Below are 22,476 nucleotides of genomic sequence, written 5' to 3'. Positions count from 1 at the left end.
CTTCTTGCGGCTCCTTACGTCACAATCCTACCAGCCGCAAGAACTTCTTTGCGGTTAGAAGTTGACACCGCAAGAACTTCTTTCTGTTAAAAAATCCTGACCGCAAGAACTTCTTTGCGGCAACATTTCAGAAAGAAGGTGATATACAAAACTCCAACAAGACGAAATTTTTCAGGGCAATGCATGGTCGAATCTCGGGAGTTATACGTATCATGTGTAACAAACGTCACAATGATGTTGATTTTTTACTAAGTTTGCACAAAGACTAGTCGCATGATAGCAATCAGAATAAACATCAGACGAAACCCTTTTGCTACCCAAAAATGCCAGTCAAAGAAATGTTTATCAAGGTACACTGTAGTGATGAGAATGGCTTTCCACGCAAACCGTTTGTAGGACTGTCGCCGTGAATGTAGAGGAATTCATTGTTGTGAAATTCACATAAATGTGAAGCTAGAATTGATTCCTGTCGGAATCTTTGAAATTTCCTCTGCATTCCTGTTTAAATATCTCAAGGAAAATGCAGTGAAAGCAGACTCACAAGACTGAATTTTTGAAGCTCGCCATTTTCATTGTTGTCTGCTCTCGAGCACGTGGCTTTATTTCACGATCGTCACCTAAAACCAGAAATGTGATTGTTCGCGTTCACTGAGAAAAAAAATATATAAGCATGAATCAAGTTTGATGTGCCCTGGATTCCCACAGAGGCAGATTCTCTAGGGCAATTTGATGGGAAACTTGTTTTGTTTTGACGTCTTCTGTATCCATTTCAACAAAGCCAAAAGAAAAACAAGTACGCCACGGCGAATTACGTGACAAAAGCGTGACCAACTTGTTTTCAGCGTAATGGTTGTTATGCAAATTGCAGGAACACAATTATTGTTATTGCTCGTCTTTTCCTGGTGATGTGCATTCTCTTTGAAAAATAATGATATCAAACATGAATGAAACAAGCAAATTTCAAAGCGGCCTTATCGAATCTTTGCATTTATGTGCATTTCACATTTTGAAACATTCACTCTCCTCGCTTTCGATCTCGCAGGTGACATTCTACAATGTAGTTCCCTTGATAAGTGTTTCTGAAAGGAGTTATAAATGCAGAAGCTTTTGTTTGTTATTTAGTATAAGTATTGTTATGATACCACGAGTTTTCTGTTGCCGATGAAGATATCACACGACATTTGCTTGCACATAACGCTGTCATCTTCCCGGCATCATATGCAAATGGCGTTCGCGTTCGATTTAAAACATTCAAATGTTCATTCTTTAGACGTGGTTTGTTATGCTTGCGAGCCTGCTTGTTGGTAGTTAATGGCGTGATTGAAGGTTTTTTTTTTCTGAAAGTGCAGAAATTAGTTACTGCTTTGAAACATTCACGTTCACTGGTCTTTCTTTTAAGCGAGTGCGTAAAATACGGCCTGCGATAAATTGGGATAACCAAACATCGAGTTCTGATCTCATGGCCATCGAATGTTTCCCAATAGGAGGAAACATACCATTATATCCCTTCCTTTTGAAAGCAATTTATGTTTTGGAAAACATAATCCGTAATCACCTCAGACAAGCAACACCGACTACTCTTGCGGTTGAACCCGCTAACTTCTTGTGCTTTTTGCGTCTTGCGGTTAAGTTCGTAACTTCTTGCGGCAAGCTTTCTATCTTTTTGCGCTTTGAATGTTCTTGCGGATAAACCGCAATTTAACTTCTTTTGACCGCTTGCGTGTTCTTGCGCCGCAAGAACTTCTTGCGTCACTTCTTGCGCGTGCATTATTTTTGGGCTGTACTGTAGCAATCAAACTAAAGAAAAGATGCAATGAGTGGACAAAGCCGTCTTGCCTGATTTTGAAACATTGGCTTACAGATGGAAAATTCACAACTTTTTCTTCCCTCTTAGATCAACTCTTTTTTGAACGTTTCCAACAGATAAAAGGAATTATTCTGACAGCTTTTCCCAATGCTTCTAACGGCCTTTTTCAACACCTCCAATGGGCAAGGAAAAAATACAACAGCTTCTCCAACACCCTTAAAGTTTTGTGAAAGCTTTCAACAGGTTGTCAACGGCTTCCCAATGGCTTTGGCCGTTTAACACAAAACCGTTAGTTTACATTTTTTGCGTGAAAGGTCATATGTTGAAGAGGGACTTTTATATTGGTGACACCAACATATATCTTCACATACAACTGTACACACTTTTGTCTGTTCTGGCTAAGATTACCTTATACACCATAATTATGCCTTATGAGACATCACCAGGCTGGCCATTTTTTGCTGGAGAGAATAGAACAGACCATAATGCAGGGAACTGTGGGCCCAACTCCTTGTGAATGAGTGCTCCTATTATCATTCTTAGGATTGAAAGGGTAAAACTCCCCATTTTATTTTTTAGATCATTGGGAAGGCGATCTGGGAGTGAGCTCAGAGATCTGAGATCCAAATTAGGTGAGAAGCAGAAACATATTCCTGAAATCCCTTCCAAGACAGGCATGAGAACTGCTGGTGAACCAGATCTTAAAGAAGAAAAAGTAACAAGTGAAAGCAAAGAAACACAAAGTGTTGAAGACAAAACCAATGTTGAACATAGAAGGTCAGATAGCAGAGAAAAAAATCCAAGAAATACTTCTTGCAGGACATGGCGCACTAATCAAAATGATAGGGATAAATCTAGAAATAGGAGACTGCCTGATGGAAGAAGAAATGATGTAATGCACATCAAAAATGGTATTCCAAGAAGAGGTGCACACCCTTCAAGGCATGACCAAAGGAAAGGAAGCAGACCAAACATTGCTTCGCAGTTTGGGGAATTACTGCCCACGTTAGGTACTGGTGATGGTCTTTTGCCAACTCCCGGTGCATCAACTGTGCCAGTAGGTGTTATAGCCAACATGACAATGTTAGATATGGCAATTAAGAAAAATATTCAGGAAACTGTTAATTTGTTAACTAATCCTCCCCCAGTTCCTGGTGAAACGGTAACCAGGTTTGAAGAAAGCTTAAGGCAGCCTTCTCTTCCATGTTTGCCACATGATAAGTGGGTAAAGCAGCACAATCAACCAACAAAAAGACAGCAGAGCCACATGCAAGGAACCAAGAATACCAGAAAACCAGACCGGTTGGGTTTTTCTAAAACTAAGGCACAAACAATAACATCATTACCTTCCCAGCAGAATAGGCCACAAAATGATACCAGGCCAAAGTGGCTGCAGCAGTCCATAAGTGGCACCAAGCAAAACGTAGAGCAAGGAAATTTGAATATAGTTGTCCAAGGAAGTTCTGTGGAAGCTGTACCAGTGCAGGAAATCTCAGAATCAGATGTTGTCCATTCATCACTGGCCACTCATAGGAGACTGGAGCAGCCTGGCTCTCAAATTAATCCAAACAGCATGCTAATCAGTCATCCTATGTCACCAAACAAGAGGAAAAGTACATTTGAAAATGAGGAAGAGGTTCATGGAAGCAAGCTAGTTATTGGGACAAGCCCAGAAGGCCTGCCCCAGCCTAATAATACAAGAGCACAGAGAGCATACCCTAAACCTTTGTGTCCTCAGCAGTTAAAATTTGGGAAATGTGTGGATAGCCATTGTCAATGCTGGCACCTGTCAAGAGCTGAACTTGAAGAGGTACTGTAAACGTACTTTTCCTTTCTTGATCTTTTGGCAGCTCTCTTTTTTGACTCGTCATTATTATTACTTGCAGCACCAGAGATTTCAAAGGACTGAGCAGAAAAGGTTTGTATGCAACTTGTCTTATAGGTTACATCCAACTATCAGAAAAGAAAGTGGTTAGATTACTGTATACTCCCACAGATAAGCTGCACCCAGAATTTACCAGCTCATATCTTGGGAAAAAAGTTTTTTGAAAGTAATCAAAAGAAATCCAAGGTTGAGTCTTAAGAAGTCTTCTTTGTCCACTGTTTGGTTGATGTAAACTCCCTATTAACTTGAAACGGAAAATACTATACTTGTCTTACCCACAAATTTAGCATTTTAATTAATTAATATAATGAACATCGTTTCTTCCAACTTTGACATATGATTGATCTTTTTCTGGTATTTGTTGACAGGAATTTCTTCATTCAACACAGTTTTTGCATAGAGTTTTGCATTACAAGAGTTTGTAGCTTAGTAACCAGGCATTAGTTCAGATGGAAAACTGGACACCAGAAGTAGCCTTTTTCAAATGTTCCCACAGATAATCTGCACCCTTGATTTCTAGTGATGATTTTTTGGGCAAAAGGTGTGGCTTATCTGTGGTTGTTAACGGTACTGTAACCGATTCACACACAAGCCCCCCAACCCCATTGACAAGTAAAATTGTCTGATGCTAGACAAATCTCACTCCCAGGAGGGAAAGGGTTAAATCAGACCAGATCGTCACATTCCTGTGTTCAGGTGATTCTTCAGTATTGCACTGCGCATCTTGTACTGCGCATATGTTTTATACGGTGTGTCAATATTTTCAAGTTGGTCAAATTTGTAACATTGTAAATATGCCGCAAGTCGATCATACACGTTGAAACACTTCTCTAAACAATGAATGAAAACAAAACAATGTGAATGACCATAATTCTTTGCAAATAAGCGTGCACATTCCGAAAACATGGTGAATTTTGTTGTTTCGATCTACGATAATTGAGGTAGACAGGTACGATGGTGGGTTACTCTCAAACAAGCATGGTGACTGATCTATATTTCTTATTTCATAGTTTTGGTGTACAAATTATACCCTTTAAAACAAAAAATTTATCAGAAGGAAAAAAAGATATTGCTAAAAACATAAACAAAGCCCCTTACCCAGGGATGTATATTATGATCTTGAAAACGACAACTCGAGAAATGTTTTGAGTCAATGTCGTTCTAAATTGAGTGATTTTTCCATAAACCTGGTACATGAAATGGCTTGAAACTCATCTAGAGGATCGAGGTTGGAGTTTAAGGATTGAGTTCCAAGTTACATTAAACTGGTATGTACAGTATCTTACGAGAGAGACAGTGTTCAGGGTGGGATGTGGGTCCAGGGCTTGAAATTGTGACTCACTGGTCGCCAATGCGATCAAAAATTGAGTGCTGGTGACTAGATTTTCAGAACTGGTCGCCAGCTGGCGAATCACGTTTTGTCTGATAACCCAGGGTAAACAGTAGACAACTTTTTTATTTGAATCTTTATACGATGAAATCATTCCGAACTGGTAGCTAGAACAAGACTCACCTTTCTTTCCCCATTAAAATAATGTATAAAATAATACTACAAGAAAATCGGTTTCTCACATTGTTAATTAATAGCACAAATGTACTTTGATACTTCGATCACCACGTTCACTAGGTGCCATATTGTTTCAGCGGCTTCATGGGATCGTGGGCGCACTAAAACACGGTATGCTTCTTGCCGGTTACCGTGAATTTTGCGCCCGGTAGACGAAGATTCAGCAAGAAGGTTAATTGAAAATTTAAATCCATCATCAGTTTTGAATGCTGAAAACCTTGATTTAGCCATATTACTGAAGGACCTCCACGGAACTAGCTTGATATTGAAAATATATTGAAAATGAACCTGGACGTCGCACTTCAAAACCCAACAAATCTAAGGAAGAATTGATAAAAATCAAACACCTAAGAACAATGACTAAAGGACGTTCGCGCCCATTGCTACTGTGCATTTTTTCGCACATTTCACGCACACGTCATGCATCGCAGACCACAAAGGTAAACACGATGCTAAAGGCGCAAACATTTTCCACAAGAATGGAACGTGAAAGTATGTGGCATCATGGGATAGCTGTAGACCCAGGTCTTCTCGGAAATGTCTCGCAATGACGTGACAGTGCGAATATACCATTGCTTTGAGAACTTTGCAGCAATTTTACTCTCTTGAATGCTCAGTGACCCCTATTTTTCTTTCCCTAGATCACTTCATTTTCTGGTTAACAAAAAACAAAAAAAATCTGTGCGTGAAAAGTTACAAATATTTCGCCTTTTATGCTCTTGTGCGGCCGAAGTTTTCTTTCTTAGACTTATATACATGTATTGTTTTTCAAGGTCTATTTCACCTCAGAAAATGACATCAGCTGCAAAGATTAATTTAGTTATGTTATGTTGAATTGAGGATGTTTACCTGATCTAAATTTCACTAATGTAGCTTTTTTTATTGCTGACAGTTGTAAGCTAAGATCGTCTTAAAGTAACACAACCTTCTAAAAGTGCACCTTGTGATCTCAAAAACGAGCACGGTGACCGCCCATTTTTTTTTGCCTTTTTTTACAAAAGTAGATCGTTACCTTTCTGCGTGGCAAGTTTTAAAAAAATTTGTACGTGGGAACAGTTTGGGTGCGAACGTCCTTAAGTCATGTTCCCTAAGTTTGTCTCTTCCTTGGTGTAGTGACCAGGAATGCTGGTTCAGTTATGATGTGGGTATGTTAGTGATCAAAGGGTGCACTGTTATGTTGATATTCGTAACCATGTTTCTACACCCTGTATCTTGCAGCCAGGAGAAGTTAAAAGGTAGAGAAATGGTGGAACAAGTGCTGGCATCACATCATCAGAAAGGTCTTTTTTCTTATATACTGTGTCTTTAATTTTAAAGATAGCAAAATATGTATGTTGACGTACAAGTGTGATCAGGTGTTTTCCTCTCTTGAAACCTCTTATTTTCTATTTTCTTTGTTATGAGAGTTTAGATTCATGTCTGAATGGGTTAATCATTTACTGCAGTGTCAAATGTAAAATTGATTTGTATGTAATCTTTTCCTTCTTTTAGAAGATACCCCTGGAGTTTCTTACAATGTGGTCATTGCACTGTTAAAGGATGAGAAATTGGGCAAGTGTTAATATGGTGCTTGTAGCAAAATTAGTTAATAAAATAATGCAGAAAACACAATTTTGTGATTGTGTCAGGATTGATTTAAAGGTGTACACCATCAAAAAGATAAGCAGACCACAAAACTTGTGTGGATTATTTTGTACTCTAGTGCAAATGTATTAATTTTACTTTTACCACAAAACATTTTGCTTTACACACTAGGATAAAATTAATGGTGCCATTTCTGTTACACTTTCAACCAGTAAATTCAAAAGAAATCCCACATTATTTACTTTTTCATCAATGATAAACAGTGCTAGGGTGGACAAGTAACAATTATTGTTACTGAACGTCTGTACATCAGTGAAGTTGTTTTGTATTAATGTGGCTAAATGTAATTTAGGCTAAGTTAAAATCAAGCCAATGCTGGTCAGCGGTGGTCTGGGAATCAGGCGCATTGAGGTGACATACGGGGTTTCTCGATTCGCACGTGCTGGTCGTTTCTGCTGTGTGAGGTGCTGTTTGTTTCAAGCAACAAGCGTTCAGTTGTTCCGCTTTTTTCGTCTTTCCGTCGTCCTCGCCGTTATGACCGCCCGGCAAACCAACAACAGCTTAGCAGCGGCTCTCTCTTCTCTCAGTGCTCCATCAGCGCCGGTCTCCAGTACGAACACACGCGGTACGTCTTCAATTGTGTCTTCGCAGTCCAGCGAGTCTGTTGTTGTTTCCTCGCCACTGGTGAGCATTCCGGCTTCGGCAAATCCACTTCCGACGGCCTCAACTGCTGTTCTTTCACCTGATCTGGTGTCTCTCATTAATCAGGCTGTTCAGTCGGCTGTTCAGGCTTCGCAAAGGCAACCAGGACCAGCGATTGCGGATCCCGTCTCCTGTCCTGGCGCCAGTTCGTCATCTGCATCGTTGGGCGGTTTAGCTTCGACGTTTTTCGCCGCTGGAACGGGCTTTCCGCCTTCCCTTTCAAGCTCGTCGACCTCAGGTAGGCTTTCTCCTCTTGTCGTACCTACTTTTGTATCTACTTTTAACGCTCCGGTCCCGGCAATCGTCTCGTCTTCGGGGCAGGCTTTAAGTGGCGTTTCTGCTCATTTGCCGCCATCCATTGCACCGCTGTCTATTGTGAACTCGTTGGCGGATCAGCCGTTCGTCGTGGGCCCGGGCTACTCTCCCGTTCCTGCCAAGCTCGTTACGCAAATCCGTGGCGGAAAGTTCGTTGACTTGTCGGAACTTTTAGCGGCGAATTTGGTCAGCTCAGAGACCGAGCCTCAGTTAATGCTCGATGGGCGTTTGGTTTTATCAGCTCTCCCGAAGAAACCTCGTCGGCGTATCGAGGATATCACCACTTGGACGGAAGCCTTCACGGTGTACTCGCTTGTCCTAACGTCGTTTTTCCCTCATCGTTGGAAAGATTTAACGTTGTACAAGTTGTTAATCTTGCGGATTTCTCGCCAGTTTAGCGGACGGGTTTGGCTTGCTTACGATAAAGCTTTTCGCGAACACGCTGCGGCGACTCGGTTGGCCGATTGGTCGACCATGAACGCACAGCTCTTCACTTTTCACGCCGGTGGTGCTTCTCCTCGCAGCCCCAACCTCGGCACGTCGCCGGATTCCTCTGAACCAGTGGGTTCCAGCTCTTCGAGGATCCCTTGTATGTCCTGGAACAAGGGAAGGTGCACCGCCCCTTATACGATTTGCCGCTATTATCATCGTTGCAGCACGTGTGGCGGCGCCCATCGTTCTGTATCATGCAGTTCTAGACCAGAACGTAAGCAGGAGAGTTCTGTCAGGCGCAGATCTCGGTCTCCGGCATTTAGTGCCTCAGCTGGCCAAAAAGCACGGCGTCAGTAACGATTGGCTCCAAGAAGTTTTCCCCTTCTCAGAACTTTGGAACATGTTGCGCGTACTTCGTTCATTATGTAGTTAGTCATTATGTAGTTAGTCGATTGCTCAGTTAGTAGTTATGTAGTTAGTCGATTGCTCAGTTAGTAGTTATGTAGTTAGTCGATTGCTCAGTTTGCTCAGTTAGTCGATTGTTCAGTTTTATTAGAATTTTTCACGGTTTTCTTTGCTTGCCCCTGTTGTGCTCTGGGCTTGTTGAATTAAACTTTTCTCACTGTTGCTGTATTGCTGCCCTTACTTCAGGAGGGGGGGGGGGGAGGGTAGGGTCGTTAGCGGGGAATTACCATCTCTCATTCTGTTTCCTTCCAGTCTCCAACCCCTTGCCCCCGGTGTCCGTGGTTAGCCCTCTAAAGCCTGAAGTGTTCGCTGCCAAGTTGTCCCATCATCCGGACCAACATCTTGTCGCCTTTGTCTTGGACGGCCTCAGGAATGGCTTTCGCCTGGGATTTCAGCATTCCAAGAAATTAAAATCAGCTAAGTCAAACAAGGCCTCTGCTAATCAACACTCCGAGGTCATTGACCGCTACTTGGCTAACGAGGTCTCCCTTGGGAGGGTTGCAGGACCTTTTTCCTCCCCACCTTTCCCTCATTTGCACGTTAGCAGCTTTGGAGTTATCCCTAAAAAGGGTCAACCAGGCAAGTGGAGGCTCATAGTGGACCTGTCATCCCCTGGTGGGCTAAGTGTTAATGATGGCATTGACCCTGACGAGTTTACCATGCAATACATCACGGTTGATCAGATCATTCGTATGATCTCAAGCTATGGCTTAGGTGCCCTGATTGCTAAATTCGATGTTGAGGCAGCCTACTGCAACATAGCTGTCCATCCATCTGATCGATATCTCTTGGGTATGAGATGGCGGAAGCACTATTATGTTGATTTAGCGTTACCATTTGGCCTCCGCTCTGCTCCTTATATTTTCAATTCTGTGGCGGACATGGTGGAGTGGATTCTCCTACATACACACAATGTTTCTGCGCTGTTACATTATTTAGACGATTTTATTACTGCAGGACCGCCAGATACTAACCAATGTGCTGAGAACTTAGCCACTTCCATAGCTGTTTGCCGTTCCTTAGGACTTCCACTCCACCCGGATAAGTGCATTGGCCCGTCCACGCGTTTAGTTGTTTTGGGCATTGAGTTAGACTCAGTGGCTCAGGTGGCCTGCCTCCCCTCGGACAAGCTCCTTGCTTTACAGGTGCTGCTGCAGTCGTGGCGGAATCGTCGCTGGTGTACTCGGCGCGAACTGGAGTCCCTCATTGGCCACTTACATCATGCCGCCAAGGTCGTGTGGCCCGGTCGTACCTTCCTGCGTCGTATGATCAATCTGCTCCAGTGTTTTCGTAAACGGGACCATCCAATCCGCCTGAATTCTGAATTTCACCTGGATCTTCAGTGGTGGCTTCAGTTTTTGTCCTCTTGGCATGGCGTCTATTTTTGGTTGTTTCCCGGCATGTCGGCCACCCCTGACCTCGAAGTTACATCGGACGCATCCGGTTCCCTTGGCTTTGGTGCTTACTTCAATGGGGAGTGGTTCAGCGGCGCATGGGTTTCTTCTCAAGCCTCTCACTCTATCGCCTATAAAGAGTTGTTCCCGATTATCATTGCCGCTCATGTTTGGGGGCCCCACTTCGCCAGGCGCCATGTTCTGTTTCGCACCGACAATGAGGCCGTGGTTTATATCCTCAACTCTAGAACATCCAGGATTCCCGTGTTAATGCGCTTGCTTCGCCATCTTCTCGCCTCAGCGGCTCGTTTCAATTTCTCCTTTGCCTCTCAGCATGTTCCGGGGGTTCATAATTGCATTGCTGACGCTTTGTCCCGCTTTCATTGGCAGGAGTTCCGGAGGTTAGCACCCCAGGCTCAGTCGCTTCCAGTGTCCATTCCACCTCATCTCCTGGAAGAATTGATTGGCTCTCATTAGAGCGGCAGTGCCAGTTCCTGTTAGCCCATGGTTTGGCTGACTCCACCCGGAGATCTTACGCATCTGGCCAGAGGAAATTTGTCAACTTCTGTGCGCATTTGGGCAAGTTGCATCCCAGTGGCTCCCCGTGCCCCACCGATGAATGGACATTGTGCCTCTTTGCCACTTTTCTGGCGGGATCGGTTCAGCACTCTTCGATTAAAGTTTACCTTTCAGCAGTTCGTGCCCTGCATATCGAAGAAGGCTTCCCAGACCCTCTGGTGAACTGTCTACGTTTGCAGCGAGTTCTTCGTGGGATCAAACGGACCCAAGGTTCCCCTGAGGCTCAGCGCCTTCCTATTACGGATCACATTTTGATGATCATCTTTAGGTCTTTGGATTTATCAATTTTCGACCACTGCATGTTTTGGGCCGCCTGCAACCTAGCATATTTCGGCTTCCTCCGATCTGCTGAATTTACTGTTCCTAATTTGGCTAGTTTCACCCCGGCACTCCACTTAAGTGTCGGTGACATTTCGGTAGACTCTGACGCCAATCCTTCCTGCCTGCGCGTGCGGATTAAAGCCTCCAAGACTGACCCTTTTCGGAAAGGCTGCTTTGTCCACATTGGCCGGGGACGCTTTCCTCTGTGCGCCCTTCAAGCTGTTTTGGCCTATTTGGCTGTGAGAGGGAACTCGGGTGGCCCTCTCTTTCTTTTCCAGGATGGTCGGCCCCTAACTCGCGCTGTCCTCACTGCTCGTCTCAGAGAAATCCTTGCTGGAGCAGGTGTGTCGGGCAATTTCTCCAGTCACAGTTTTCGCATTGGTGCGGCCACGGTGGCAGCTCGCAACGGCATCCCCGATCACCTTATTCAGGCCTTGGGTCGTTGGTGTAGTTCAGCTTACCAGTCGTACATTCGCACTCCATCCGAGTCATTGGCTTCCCTCTCTTCTCATCTCGCGTCTGGCTCAGTTGGCTCGTGACCCAGGTATACGTGGGAATTCATGCGGATCACAGGAAATCATGCGGATTGCAGGAAATCAAGCGGACCAGTCCTCTTCCGTTTTTTAGGGTCGCTTGTGGCTCGCTTGCGCCTGCCTGCGGTGTCTGGCCAGGACTCCTTTAATCAATCGGGAAGTCCTTGGCAATTTCCTGGTTCAGTTCCTACCTCAGGCAGAACCTTCTTCATGCCTCGCGGCCAGAGGAGCTGTGGCGGACCTTGCTTTAGTGCCTCCTTTTCACCTTGCCTCGGTTAGCAGACTTCTCAGTCTTATTTCATGATCAGCTTCACGGTACTCGGGTAAGTGTCGTCCAGTGTCGTGTCTTGAGCTGGGGGTGGGTGCTTGTGTGAGTTTGGGTGGTGGCGCAGGTTCCACGTCATCCCTGTTCGCGGCCCCTTCGCCTTCCAAGCACCCTTGGGGTGGTCTTTGGGTGGTGGCCGCTCGCAGAGTTGCCGTGGAGGCCTGTGTGCTCTGCTCATGGCCTGTGGCTCAAGCCTCGTTGCTCGCCCCGGAATCGCCGCCCACTTTGGCAGGCACCATCTCCAAGCTCGTCCATTGGCGATGAGTTTAAATGTGGCTAAATGTAATTTAGGCTAAGTTAAAATCAAGCCAATGCTGGTCAGCGGTGGTCTGGGAATCAGGCGCATTGAGGTGACATACGGGGTTTCTCGATTCGCACGTGCTGGTCGTTTCTGCTGTGTGAGGTGCTGTTTGTTTCAAGCAACAAGCGTTCAGTTGTTCCGCTTTTTTCCCCTTCCCTTCCCTCCCTCATTGGTGGATTCGGTAAGTATAGGGTTGGTAAGTATCTCCACTGACTTGGTCAGTGTGACGGTGCCTGGTGGGTGGTGGCCGCTCGCAGAGTTGCCGTGGAGGCCTGTGTGCTCTGCTCATGGCCTGTGGCTCAAGCCTCGTTGCTCGCCCCGGAATCGCCGCCCACTTTGGCAGGCACCATCTCCAAGCTCGTCCATTGGCGATGAGTTTAATCAATAATATTAAATGATGATACTTTCTTTGTTTCAAGGTGCTGCGTGGCAGTTGATTGAGAGACTTCATAGAATGAATTGTCCTCCTGAGTTGCACATTCTTCAGCGTGTTCTTTATTTGTGCAGCAGGCTCAAAGAAGAACCTGCTGTGGCTTCTCAGGTAAAAGAGAATCTGATTAATCTTCTGCTTGTTTTTTTTTTTTTTTTGTTTTTACATATGGAGGCATCTAGCCCTTGACTAAGTTGTGTTACGGAGACTACATGTATCATTGTTTCCTACAATGTTAGCATTTTTTTATTTGCAGGTGGCTTGTAAGGCATTTGATATGATTGGTGGAATGGTTCCATGTCACAATCGGCACAGTTATGAAACTCTCATAAAAGCTTTATGTCACTCTGGACAATACATAAGGTGTCTTATCTAGTAATTGTTTATCGATAAAATGAATTTCTACAAATTTTGAAGCATTCTTTAGATGAGTCATTTGAGGGTTCTGGTTTTTTGAAAATGCAACCATTACATGTGTCCTGGCTGTTCTATGAATTCTTCCTTTTACACTTCTTCTCTGAGGTTTTTAGTGGTTTACAGCCATTCTTTAATTTCCCATTAGGCTTTACCTCCTTTATTTTTACTAATAATTTGATTTATTGTCCAACTATTAGTTATTTTACAAATTATGCTCGAAATAAGTACAAATATTCCACGATATTCTACAGTTAGTTATTCGTACGCTTTTTTATTGTACAGTAGAGAACCGGTTTGACTAGTTCGGTTGCTGACGTTGCCCTGCACCCAACAAATCTGTTGCATGTTCTCAGTTGTTTACAATTTGTTTGCTAAAAACAGTGCAAAAACGTTGGATAATAAATAACTTATTAGACGTTTTGGTGTGTAGTATCACTGAGTATTTGTACTCGTTGTTTGTATTTTGACTCGCCCTAGCGGGCCTGTCAAATACAGCACAACGGTTAGACGTAAAAATCACACAAATCACAAGCCAACATTTCCAGGAAAAAATGTTGGGACATGGTGGTTCCTGAATGTTTAGATTTGGTCACCAGTACCCAAGGCTGCCAATGTCAAGCTGTGCAAACATTTCCTTGAGAGAAGAGAAACCTCTTGGAGGAGGGCAGAGAACTGACAAACTCAATCCACAATACATTGTCATTTTTCACTTATAGAGCTGGTGAAATGCTACAGGTGATGAAAAAGAATGGTCACGCGCCAACATATGAAGTGTTCCTGGATTTGGTCGACGCTGCGGAAAAAGATCCTGACAGGTACAATATGACCTAATTTTCTCTCTTATGTTAAGCTGTGTAGTCGATTTTGTCTGAGAGTCTTGACTAAAAAAAATTGCATAAGAGGGCTCGAAAGGTATAGGAGCCCTAATGACAGGAAAACAAGTTCAAAACTTTATTAACACTCACTACAAGACAATCTTACCACATGCACAGTGAGAAAGCAAATAAAACTGCCGAAATCGATGCTAGCTGACATGCATGAAAGGCAATCAAGATGGCAGATACAAATTCCTTTTGCATGTCATCAAGCATTGTTTTGTCCACCTCTTCCTCAGTTGACATGTATGAAAATGTTGCAGACCTTCCCTAATTTATTCTGCGTATTTTCCGTCTATGTTAAGTTATTCACATATTTTGACTTTTTTTCAAGCTAAAACCGTAAACACGTGCAATCCAGGAACTCACAAAGTATATCCTTTCAATACCAGAGGTCAGTGTTCTCACCAGGATTTGGTCTTAGGGAGTCCCAGGGGCCCCCATCCTGAAAAATAGGGGCCCTGTAGGGGCTTGTGTGGCACGAATCTACTTGCCATCTGTGTTTAGGTTTAAAAAAAAATCTTCGTGATTTCTCTTTCCATTTCATTATGGCACATTCGAATTGGAACTCTTGTAATGGTGGCCCTTTTACAATGTTGTAAATGCATTTGATTTGTTTGGCTTAAGACAGATCTTGCAGGTCATGATCTTTTTGTCGACATCATAGGCAAGCCATGTGTACGTTGACTGCCTTTCACTCTGAAAAACACGGTCTTTCTTCAATTAAACAGCTTTTTGATCTTTTCTTGCTGTGTAGTCCTCTTCAACGACCTCTTCATCAGTGCTTTGTTGATCTTCTACACTTTCTTAAATCCTTGGTACTTTAGGGCAAAAGAAAGAATCTAATTTTTTGTCATGACAAATTGCAAGGGATGAATAAAATGAGGCCGCACTCTAAATTATCTGTTACACAAAGTGCAGTGTACGTACCTCATTCAATGTGGAGGACAAGATGTCACTGGAAGCTGCGCTTCACTCGTGCAAGTGACTGATACAAAAGTCAATAAAATTGAAGGCTTTGAATGCATTGAATTGAAGAAGCAAAGAGCTGGAGTATTCGCTTGACCTGATTAAAAACTGCTGCCTTCCTTCTTAAAGTCTGGATTTTGCTCGGAGCATCCCTGTGCGCCCAAGCGGGTGCCTTTGCATGGCTTTTTTATGCACCATTATGTACATTTTTATTTTTCTTGTGGGAATCCCACAAGGGTGTGGCCTGGTGAGAACACTGAGTTGTCTTTCTGTAGAATGCTTTGCCTGCAGTTTACACAGAGTAACACCACTAATGGTGTCTCCTTGAAATTTGAAAGCTAAAATCCACATTTTTTAAAGGTAAACAGAAATGTTAATTTGATTTGATCAACATTTTTTGGCAGCAAAGCACATTCCTTTACCTGAATCGCTTATACATGTATATTCACTTTTTCAGAAATGTCGCCAAGTTGGCGACTAAAGGCTTTCATAATAAATTATTATCAAGTTGTTGTTGTCTTGGAAAAAGTAGCAGGTTGAAGAGTACACCTTTTTACATAGTGATTATTTTTACAGGGCATTTGACCTTGTGGATGAAATCAGGCAAGCAGGAGTGTTCAAGTCAAAGTAAGTGTTATAAAGCAATTCAAAACCACCAAGTGTGAGTAGTGACGTTTAGGAAGTGTGGACTCAATGGCTTTCATTCAATCCATTTCAATTACTCTATTATTTTAAACACCGATTAAACGTTTTTCCTGTATGTCCCATGCAACACTTTTGTCCAAGGTCGTTATGGGCCTATCTGTGGAAGGTTACAGGGGGTAGTAGAAAGGTGCTGTTCCCAGTAGGTTTTTGAGAGAAGTTTCATTGAATGGCAGCGTTGAAGTACGATACTATTTTGTTCCATCCTCAAACAAAATATGGCTTTGGGTAGTTGGCAATATCATAATCATAAAGGTGATTCTGTAAGAAAAATGAACGTGGAATTCATGAAAGCGATGAAAAATTGCCAACATTCTCTTTGGTTTATTTCAACCGATTGTTGTCATCCGGAGGAAGAACGTAGCAGGGAATGGATGTTGTAGCATGTACAAATTTCCAGTTTATAAAGAAACTGTGATACTGCTTCGGTGGGAAATTTCCCAGAAACTAAACATATATTTCCTCTACCACCACTTATTTCATTCAAACGCGACAAAAACGTAGGTAACTTTCTATTTAGGAGTACATTTAAGTCTGACAACCAACAGGGAACTTTCAAATGTACACACAGAATGCAAAACTTGTCCTTTTATTTCTAACATGGTTAAGATCTCAGGACCGAATTGATCCGTTAAAATCACTGACCATTTTACATGCATCTCCACAAATGTCTTCTATTGCATAACCTGCACGCTAAGAAGATCTACATAGGCGAAACAGGGAGAAGATTGGTGAACCGCTTTCGCAAACACCTATGAAATGTAGGAAAAAACGACACAGATGCGTCAAAACCAGTTGTGTGCCATTTTAATCTTCCTAATCACTCCGTCCTCAACATGACAATTTGTGGCCTATCCTTACACCATGGAAACACAGAAAGCTGCAAAAATCTCGAACAAAAATTCATCTTTCAACTAGGTACACTCTATCTTCATGGAATCATGGAACGCCTCTCATTTCATTAATTTATTCACAAATTCATGTTACCGTATTTCCACCAATGGCAAAGCTCCTCCGCGTCCTCATAAAAACCAACAACACCAACAATTCCTCTATTTGCTGTGATGAAGGGCTATTGCTCGAAACGTCAGCTTTCCAAATCTTTCACGGTGGCAATTTGACCTGTATCAACTCGTTTGATAAAGTATCATATACAAACTGAGGTAAGCATCTCATTGTGTTGTATGGCATTGATTTCGTTTTAAACAGACTTTCTACATTATTTCAGTTGTTGCTGTTTTTATTCTGCACAAATAGATGGTTTCACAGTGACGTGATCAAATTCTAAAATCAAAATCGTAAGGTCTTCTGTATTTTTTATTTATATGAGGTTGAAGTTGACCCACAGCATAGATTTAAATAAGTTACCAGTTCCATGGCATCTTTTGTTTTGAAAATAAAGGATTTTGAATTTCCGAATTGTCCCCTTGAGTGACAACATGATACAGAGCTTTTGGTTGAAAAACAAATGAATATCCCTAGGAATCTTAGCGGTTTGAACATTTCAAGCACTTTGTACATTAAAAGATTGTGTTCATACACATAATATTCAGGGCTTGAAATTGCGACTCACTGACTGGTCGCCAATACAACCAAAAATTGAGTGCTGGCAACTAGATTTTCGGAACTGGTCGCCAGCTGGCAAATCACGTTTTGTCTGATAACCCAGGATAAATAGGGGACAGGTACCGTAAAAGTAGCAAGAGAGGAGGAGCACTCTCCTCAGCAGCAAGGAGGTCACCATGGCAACCAAGCCACAGTCCACCTTGCAAGCAGGTGCTTGGAGAGAGGAGGGTCGGTGGACCGGAGGCCATGGGACCATCCTTACCCCAAAAATAAGCCCAAGCGCCAATACCGGCAACCCCAGCAAGACGGGTGCGGCGAAGCAGCAGGCCAAGCCTGACAAGGCAGATGCACAACAACATGCACTTGCAACGACAGTGGCAGTATACAAAGGCAGGGCAAATGCAGGCGGCCAACATCTTCTGTTGCAATATCAACAATATCACAGGCAATATGCAGTGACAGCAAATTCTGAAAGGCAAAACTGCTGATCAGCAGGGTTGGTGCCATGGTCATCTTGCAGCACCACAGGCAAATGCAAAAAATGCAATTCTTACCCACTACAAAAGCCAGTTGCCAGATGAATAAGATGAACTGGCAGACCTATGGGGCAGCAACTTCATTGTCTTTTTGTTGGCCAAAGCACGAAGATTACATGAGCAGAATATCAGATCACAAGGCGTGCTGCACAAGCTGGAGCGCACAAGATAGCAAAACTGACAGAGAGAGCTTACCAAAAGCCAGAGTCATTGTGATAGCAAGGAGGTCGCTTGAGCAAGGGCTTCCGCAGGAGTTCTAATGTACTGTTTATAGGCATCGCTATTCCAACACCCCCATGGCCTGAATAAGATGATGAGGAATGTCAGCGTGAGCAGCAACAGTTGCAGCACCAATCCTGAAGCTGATCCTGATATCCTAGAAGCAGTGAAAATATCTTTAAGCCAATGTGTTAACAGAGCACGAGAGAGAGGTTGGTCAGATGACAGGAGAAACAAGGGGCCAGGAGATTGGCCTCGTAGAAGTAGATACTGCACAAGTGCAGATAAAGCACAGAGAGGCGGATTACCCATGCCAATGTAGACATGGCAGCCCTTCCAAAAAGGGTCGGTCTTGGAAGCCTTGATGCCAATTTGAAGACAGGAAGGCGAGATGTGAGAATCCATAGCAATGTTGCTAACTAACAGATGGATGAAGGGGTTGAATGTTGATAAGGGTGACACTGCAAATTCGGAGGAGCGGAGAAAACCAAAATAGGCAAGGGTGGATGCAGCCCAGAACATCACGTGATTGTGGTTGGTAAAGGAGAGAGACTGGTATGTAACAAGCATGTGGTAGTCTGTAATGGGAAGGCGAGAGGAACCTGGTGATCCCTGAGTCTGCGTGATCCCATGCAGGGCACATTGCAACTGCAGGCAGTCAACCAATGGGTCGGGAAAACCAAGGTCAATATGCATGGAGGGACAGCAGATAAATAAATTTTGATGGAAGCTGAGCAAAGCGAAGAGCAAACAAGCAAAGGGTCCACTAATTAGTAGGGCACAGAGAACCACTGGGGTGGAGCTGTCCAGCTTGAGAACAAAGATTGATAAAATGAAGCTGCACAGATTTGTAAGTACGGTGCGTAGAGGGAGCCAAACCCTGGGCCATCAGGGCAAGGCAGTCCTGTTCTAGGCTTGGTAAGTTAACCTCTCCCACAAGTGAGGTGGGATGACTCTAGGTTGGTGATCGGCATGCAGAGCCAGGTGATGAAAGGCCTGCCAATTAAAACTTCAGAAGGCATCAGGGATCTTGTTGTCAGAACCAGCAACTTGCTGAGCAGTAAAAATGAAATTACGCTTTAGCGGCTGTCATCAGAAGTCAATGGAGGAGATGCATAACATCAGGGACTGTAGAAGTATGAGAGTTTAAAATGTACACCACGGATTCATTGTCACAGCGGAAAAGTACAACTTGTCTGAATCCAATTCATCCAGGAGCCTTTGATTTTAAAGCAAAGCTCTAACATATAAAGCAAGTCTACGTTAGGAGTAAAGAAATGAGTTCCCCCCTCTACTGCTGTCCCTACAGGTGGAAACCACTTGTTTTTTGGTATTGACTGGCATTAATATTGACTAGGGCTGGCTGCATGTGCTCTCATGTTATAATCCACTATGGTGCATAAAGCAATTAGGTCTGTGGTTTTTGTTCTAATAGAGTAAAATTGTTTTTGTTGTTTCCAAATTTCCTCTAGTATGGTGCGAAGTGCGCTGTAAGATTTAGTAATGCAATGAAAAAAAATCATTGGCTTGACCTCTTGTCAATTCATTTAAACAGGATTTGTAGTGATCTGATACTGCTTGGGTCTAGGAGTGGGGAAATGTTTGTTGACAGGACTTTCTTGCTTTTCCAGGTAAATATTTGTGTTTTTTACTAATGTGTATTCTTTTGACAAGGAAAATAAAGTTATTGTCTGGCATTGGAGGCAGAGTGCAATTTCTGTGACTATTAGAAGCAAATGATTGAGAAAACAGTTTAAGTGTTGTTGCATTTCTGAATGAGTTCATTTAGATAGCTTGATTTGCAATTTTTTTAGGAAGCTCTACAAAAGAACATTCAGCTATCAGCGGATGCAGTTTCAGCAATGCTCTTGTAAGTTTTTTTACTTGTTAGTTTTAGTCTTAGTGAAAGTTCCATCACCAAGCAGATAACCTTCTTTTTGGCTGTATTTTGTCTTCGTGGTCTTCTTAACACAGAATCCACTTTATCCATCCAGGTGAACTACATCTTGTAGAGGAGACTAACCGCATTCCCAGGGTCTCTCTTCTCTGCGTCCATTGTCGTTGGGAAAAGACCCTGGTTCACGCTGGTCACGTGGCACTCGTCGACAAACATTCGCCCACTAGGGTAGTGTTTTCGTTATATTTTGATCCCGCAACTGGGCGAAAGAGTATTCGTTTGACAAGCCCTTTTTTAAATAAGTAATCTTTGTCTTACAATTTAAGTATCAAAAAGGTCAAAAGAGCGGATGTTATATTCCCAAAGAAGATGAATTCCCACAAAAACCTAACCTAAATACAAGAGCTTTTGTGATCGACAAGACAACTTCAATGTCGAGTGGCGATTGACATTCACAAAAAAATTTGGTTTTGTTTGTAGCTATAGTTGCTTCTACAGAACAAACACTAACATAAAAGAATACACCAAACACTACGTTTGCTATCTTAACGGCATCGACAATTTACACGAAGTTGTTTAAATTTAAATATCATAAGTCGAAACTGTCAACTTGCTGTAGCTGTACATGATTGCAACTTTAGAAATCACGTTGTTTAACATTCGAAAGAAAAACGAAAATCAAAGAACAAAATAAAATACCTTCACATGTTAATACAGTTTGATTTCATGATTTGAGGTCGATACGTGACATGAGAACTTGAATAACAACACACCGGCTGATCCCAGAACCTGTTTGTTTCCCATGGATAAACGTTTCGCTTGTTTTCTTGCACAACAAATTCTTCTTTCCTTTAAAATTGTCGCAAACTATTAGCATTCTTCATAGATCCGGACCTTCACACGGATGAATAAATAACTTGAATAATAATAACTTGAATAATGCTAGGATATTTTCTGTGGCGTCTGATTGATTTGACCACAACTTTTTGCCCTTCACGTCGAATTCCATATGTTAAAATACTGCTGTCAAACGTTTTGTTTGTTGATGGTCATCTGGCCACAAAATCAATTGCGTCCTGATTCCCTTCTCTGCAATGTCGACAAGGCCTACATTGCCACCTGTTCCCTAAAACACATTTGGTGAACCTTCCTGATTCTGGCAGACACGTGACCAGCGTGAACCAGGGTCTTTTCTCAATGACAATGGATGCAGAGAACAGAGACCCTGGGAACGAGGTTGGAGGTAGACTGCAACATCAAGAACTTAGTGCCCTACTCTTTGTGAACAGTGAGAGGGTTCTTTAAGGCCTTACTGTGTTAAGTCATGATAGAGTGCCCAGGGTTTGCCCATGGTTGAAAGTTGAACCATTGGCAGCCGAATGTTGAACCATTGGCAGATGTATGTACAGTGGGACTCCTCTAAACCAGACACCCTTGGGACCAGAGGAAATGTCCGGTTTAGAGGGGTGTCCGCTGTACTTGAGGTTTTATCCATAAGGCAGTTTTATGCCGCATATTGTATTGTCTGACTGTAAGTACCAGTGCATGGTACATAATAAAGCATCTCAGTAAAGGAACAAACAACATGGATAACAAGAAAGCTTTGAAATGTCATTTTATTGTAGTTTAAAAAAAATTCAGTGTAACACACAGAGTAATATGATGACCATCAACTGTGTCAATATTAACTCCAGCGCTTTCACCACTCACTTGAAAGCCTTTTGAGTATCGTTCCTCTTCAGACAAACCAGCTATTTCAACTTTCAAGTCGGTAGTGTCAAGCAAGTTCTTTTCCAAATTGGACCTGAACTTGATATGTTCTTGGCCTGTGCATTGCAAAACCATTGCCACACAAATTCTTTCAGGTTATCACATTTGCAGGAGTTGTTGAAACGCTTCTTGCTGGGCTTGTTCTTTTTTTCGAAACTCGGCCTTGGTTGACATTTTTATTTAAAATTATCACCTACAGTTGATTTACCGCTTAGCGCCATCAGTGTTGGTTTAGGCACTTATTCTGCGTATTTGATCAACTCAGTTGTCTCTAGCGATAACTCGATTCTTTGACGTTTCACTGGTCTCTCGGGCAGAGTAATGTTTGCTACTTCGTGTGTTTTTGCAAGTGATATCACACGCAACAGGACAGTCTATTAACCTGACCCCCATTGTTGTCACTCATTCAACCCAACAACAGTGACATGATTGCTGGCTTTTGATTTTTTGCTTCAGTTCCAATAGAGCAATAAGTTATTTTTGGATATGCGGTTCTCACTTCTGCGGTCAGTCTTTTTGTTATTGGGATTTCACACCTGCATGATTTCAATGAAATGTGTGGCAGCCACCTTAAAGCTTTCACATCTGGTTTAATGCGGTCAATTTCTTTGTCAGTGAGTGATTACGGACTGAAAAACGGACAATTTGTAGGACACTTTCTTTTTCAGAAATCTTGCATGTCTCATGTCGATGATCTGTTTATTTTGCAGCTTTTTATACCAAACAAATCACTGGGAAAAAATCATGCATATCTTGCCATCTGTCGCAGAGAAAATACCTATTGAGATCTTGAACCCTTTAGTAATGACTGCCTCACAGAGAGTTGACTGGGTTGAAATGATCATTACAGCACTTTCTATGATCCCGGCTGAAAAGTTAATGGCA

The 22,476-nt window shown here is 42.7% G+C and overlaps 2 protein-coding genes across 3 annotated transcripts in view; both read left to right on the top strand.

Moving 5' to 3' along the window:
• LOC138006370 (uncharacterized) overlaps window positions 1-22,476 on the top strand; it is a 38,151-nt gene that overhangs the window by 3,790 nt on the left and 11,885 nt on the right. For both annotated transcript variants that reach the window (XM_068852648.1, XM_068852649.1), the window contains exons 5-15: window positions 2,387-3,617; window positions 3,694-3,725; window positions 6,478-6,539; window positions 6,751-6,810; window positions 12,630-12,751; window positions 12,897-13,003; window positions 13,774-13,872; window positions 15,478-15,528; window positions 19,480-19,555; window positions 19,739-19,794; window positions 22,302-22,476. The exon at window positions 22,302-22,476 is cut by the window's right edge and continues 12 nt beyond it. In XM_068852648.1, the coding sequence (XP_068708749.1) occupies window positions 2,387-3,617; window positions 3,694-3,725; window positions 6,478-6,539; window positions 6,751-6,810; window positions 12,630-12,751; window positions 12,897-13,003; window positions 13,774-13,872; window positions 15,478-15,528; window positions 19,480-19,555; window positions 19,739-19,794; window positions 22,302-22,476 (2,071 nt within the window). The remainder of the gene's footprint in view (window positions 1-2,386; window positions 3,618-3,693; window positions 3,726-6,477; window positions 6,540-6,750; window positions 6,811-12,629; window positions 12,752-12,896; window positions 13,004-13,773; window positions 13,873-15,477; window positions 15,529-19,479; window positions 19,556-19,738; window positions 19,795-22,301) is intronic.
• Window positions 7,072-11,730, top strand: LOC138006375 (uncharacterized). The gene is made up of 3 exons (XM_068852655.1): window positions 7,072-7,783; window positions 9,010-10,349; window positions 10,553-11,730. Exons 1-3 carry the CDS (start codon window positions 7,216-7,218, stop codon window positions 11,588-11,590), a joined length of 2,946 nt encoding a protein of 981 aa, XP_068708756.1. The 5' UTR covers window positions 7,072-7,215; the 3' UTR covers window positions 11,591-11,730.

The sequence above is a fragment of the Montipora foliosa genome, chromosome 6 (assembly GCF_036669935.1).
Source record: "Montipora foliosa isolate CH-2021 chromosome 6, ASM3666993v2, whole genome shotgun sequence".
NCBI classification, from domain to species: Eukaryota; Metazoa; Cnidaria; class Anthozoa; order Scleractinia; family Acroporidae; genus Montipora; species Montipora foliosa.
The sequence above is the reverse complement of the archived record's forward strand: the minus strand, read 5'-3'. Positions and strand labels throughout refer to the sequence as shown.

Coding starts and splice junctions, on each gene's coding strand:
- LOC138006375 (XM_068852655.1), top strand. CDS start 7,216: ATGCTGGTCAGCGGTGGTCTGGGAATCAGGCGCATTGAGGTGACATAC. Junction 7,784..9,009: donor TTCAAGCTCGTCGACCTCAG/GTAGGCTTTCTC, acceptor GTTTCCTTCCAG/TCTCCAACCCCTTGCCCCCG. Junction 10,350..10,552: donor CCCACTTCGCCAGGCGCCAT/GTTCTGTTTCGC, acceptor GGAGTTCCGGAG/GTTAGCACCCCAGGCTCAGT.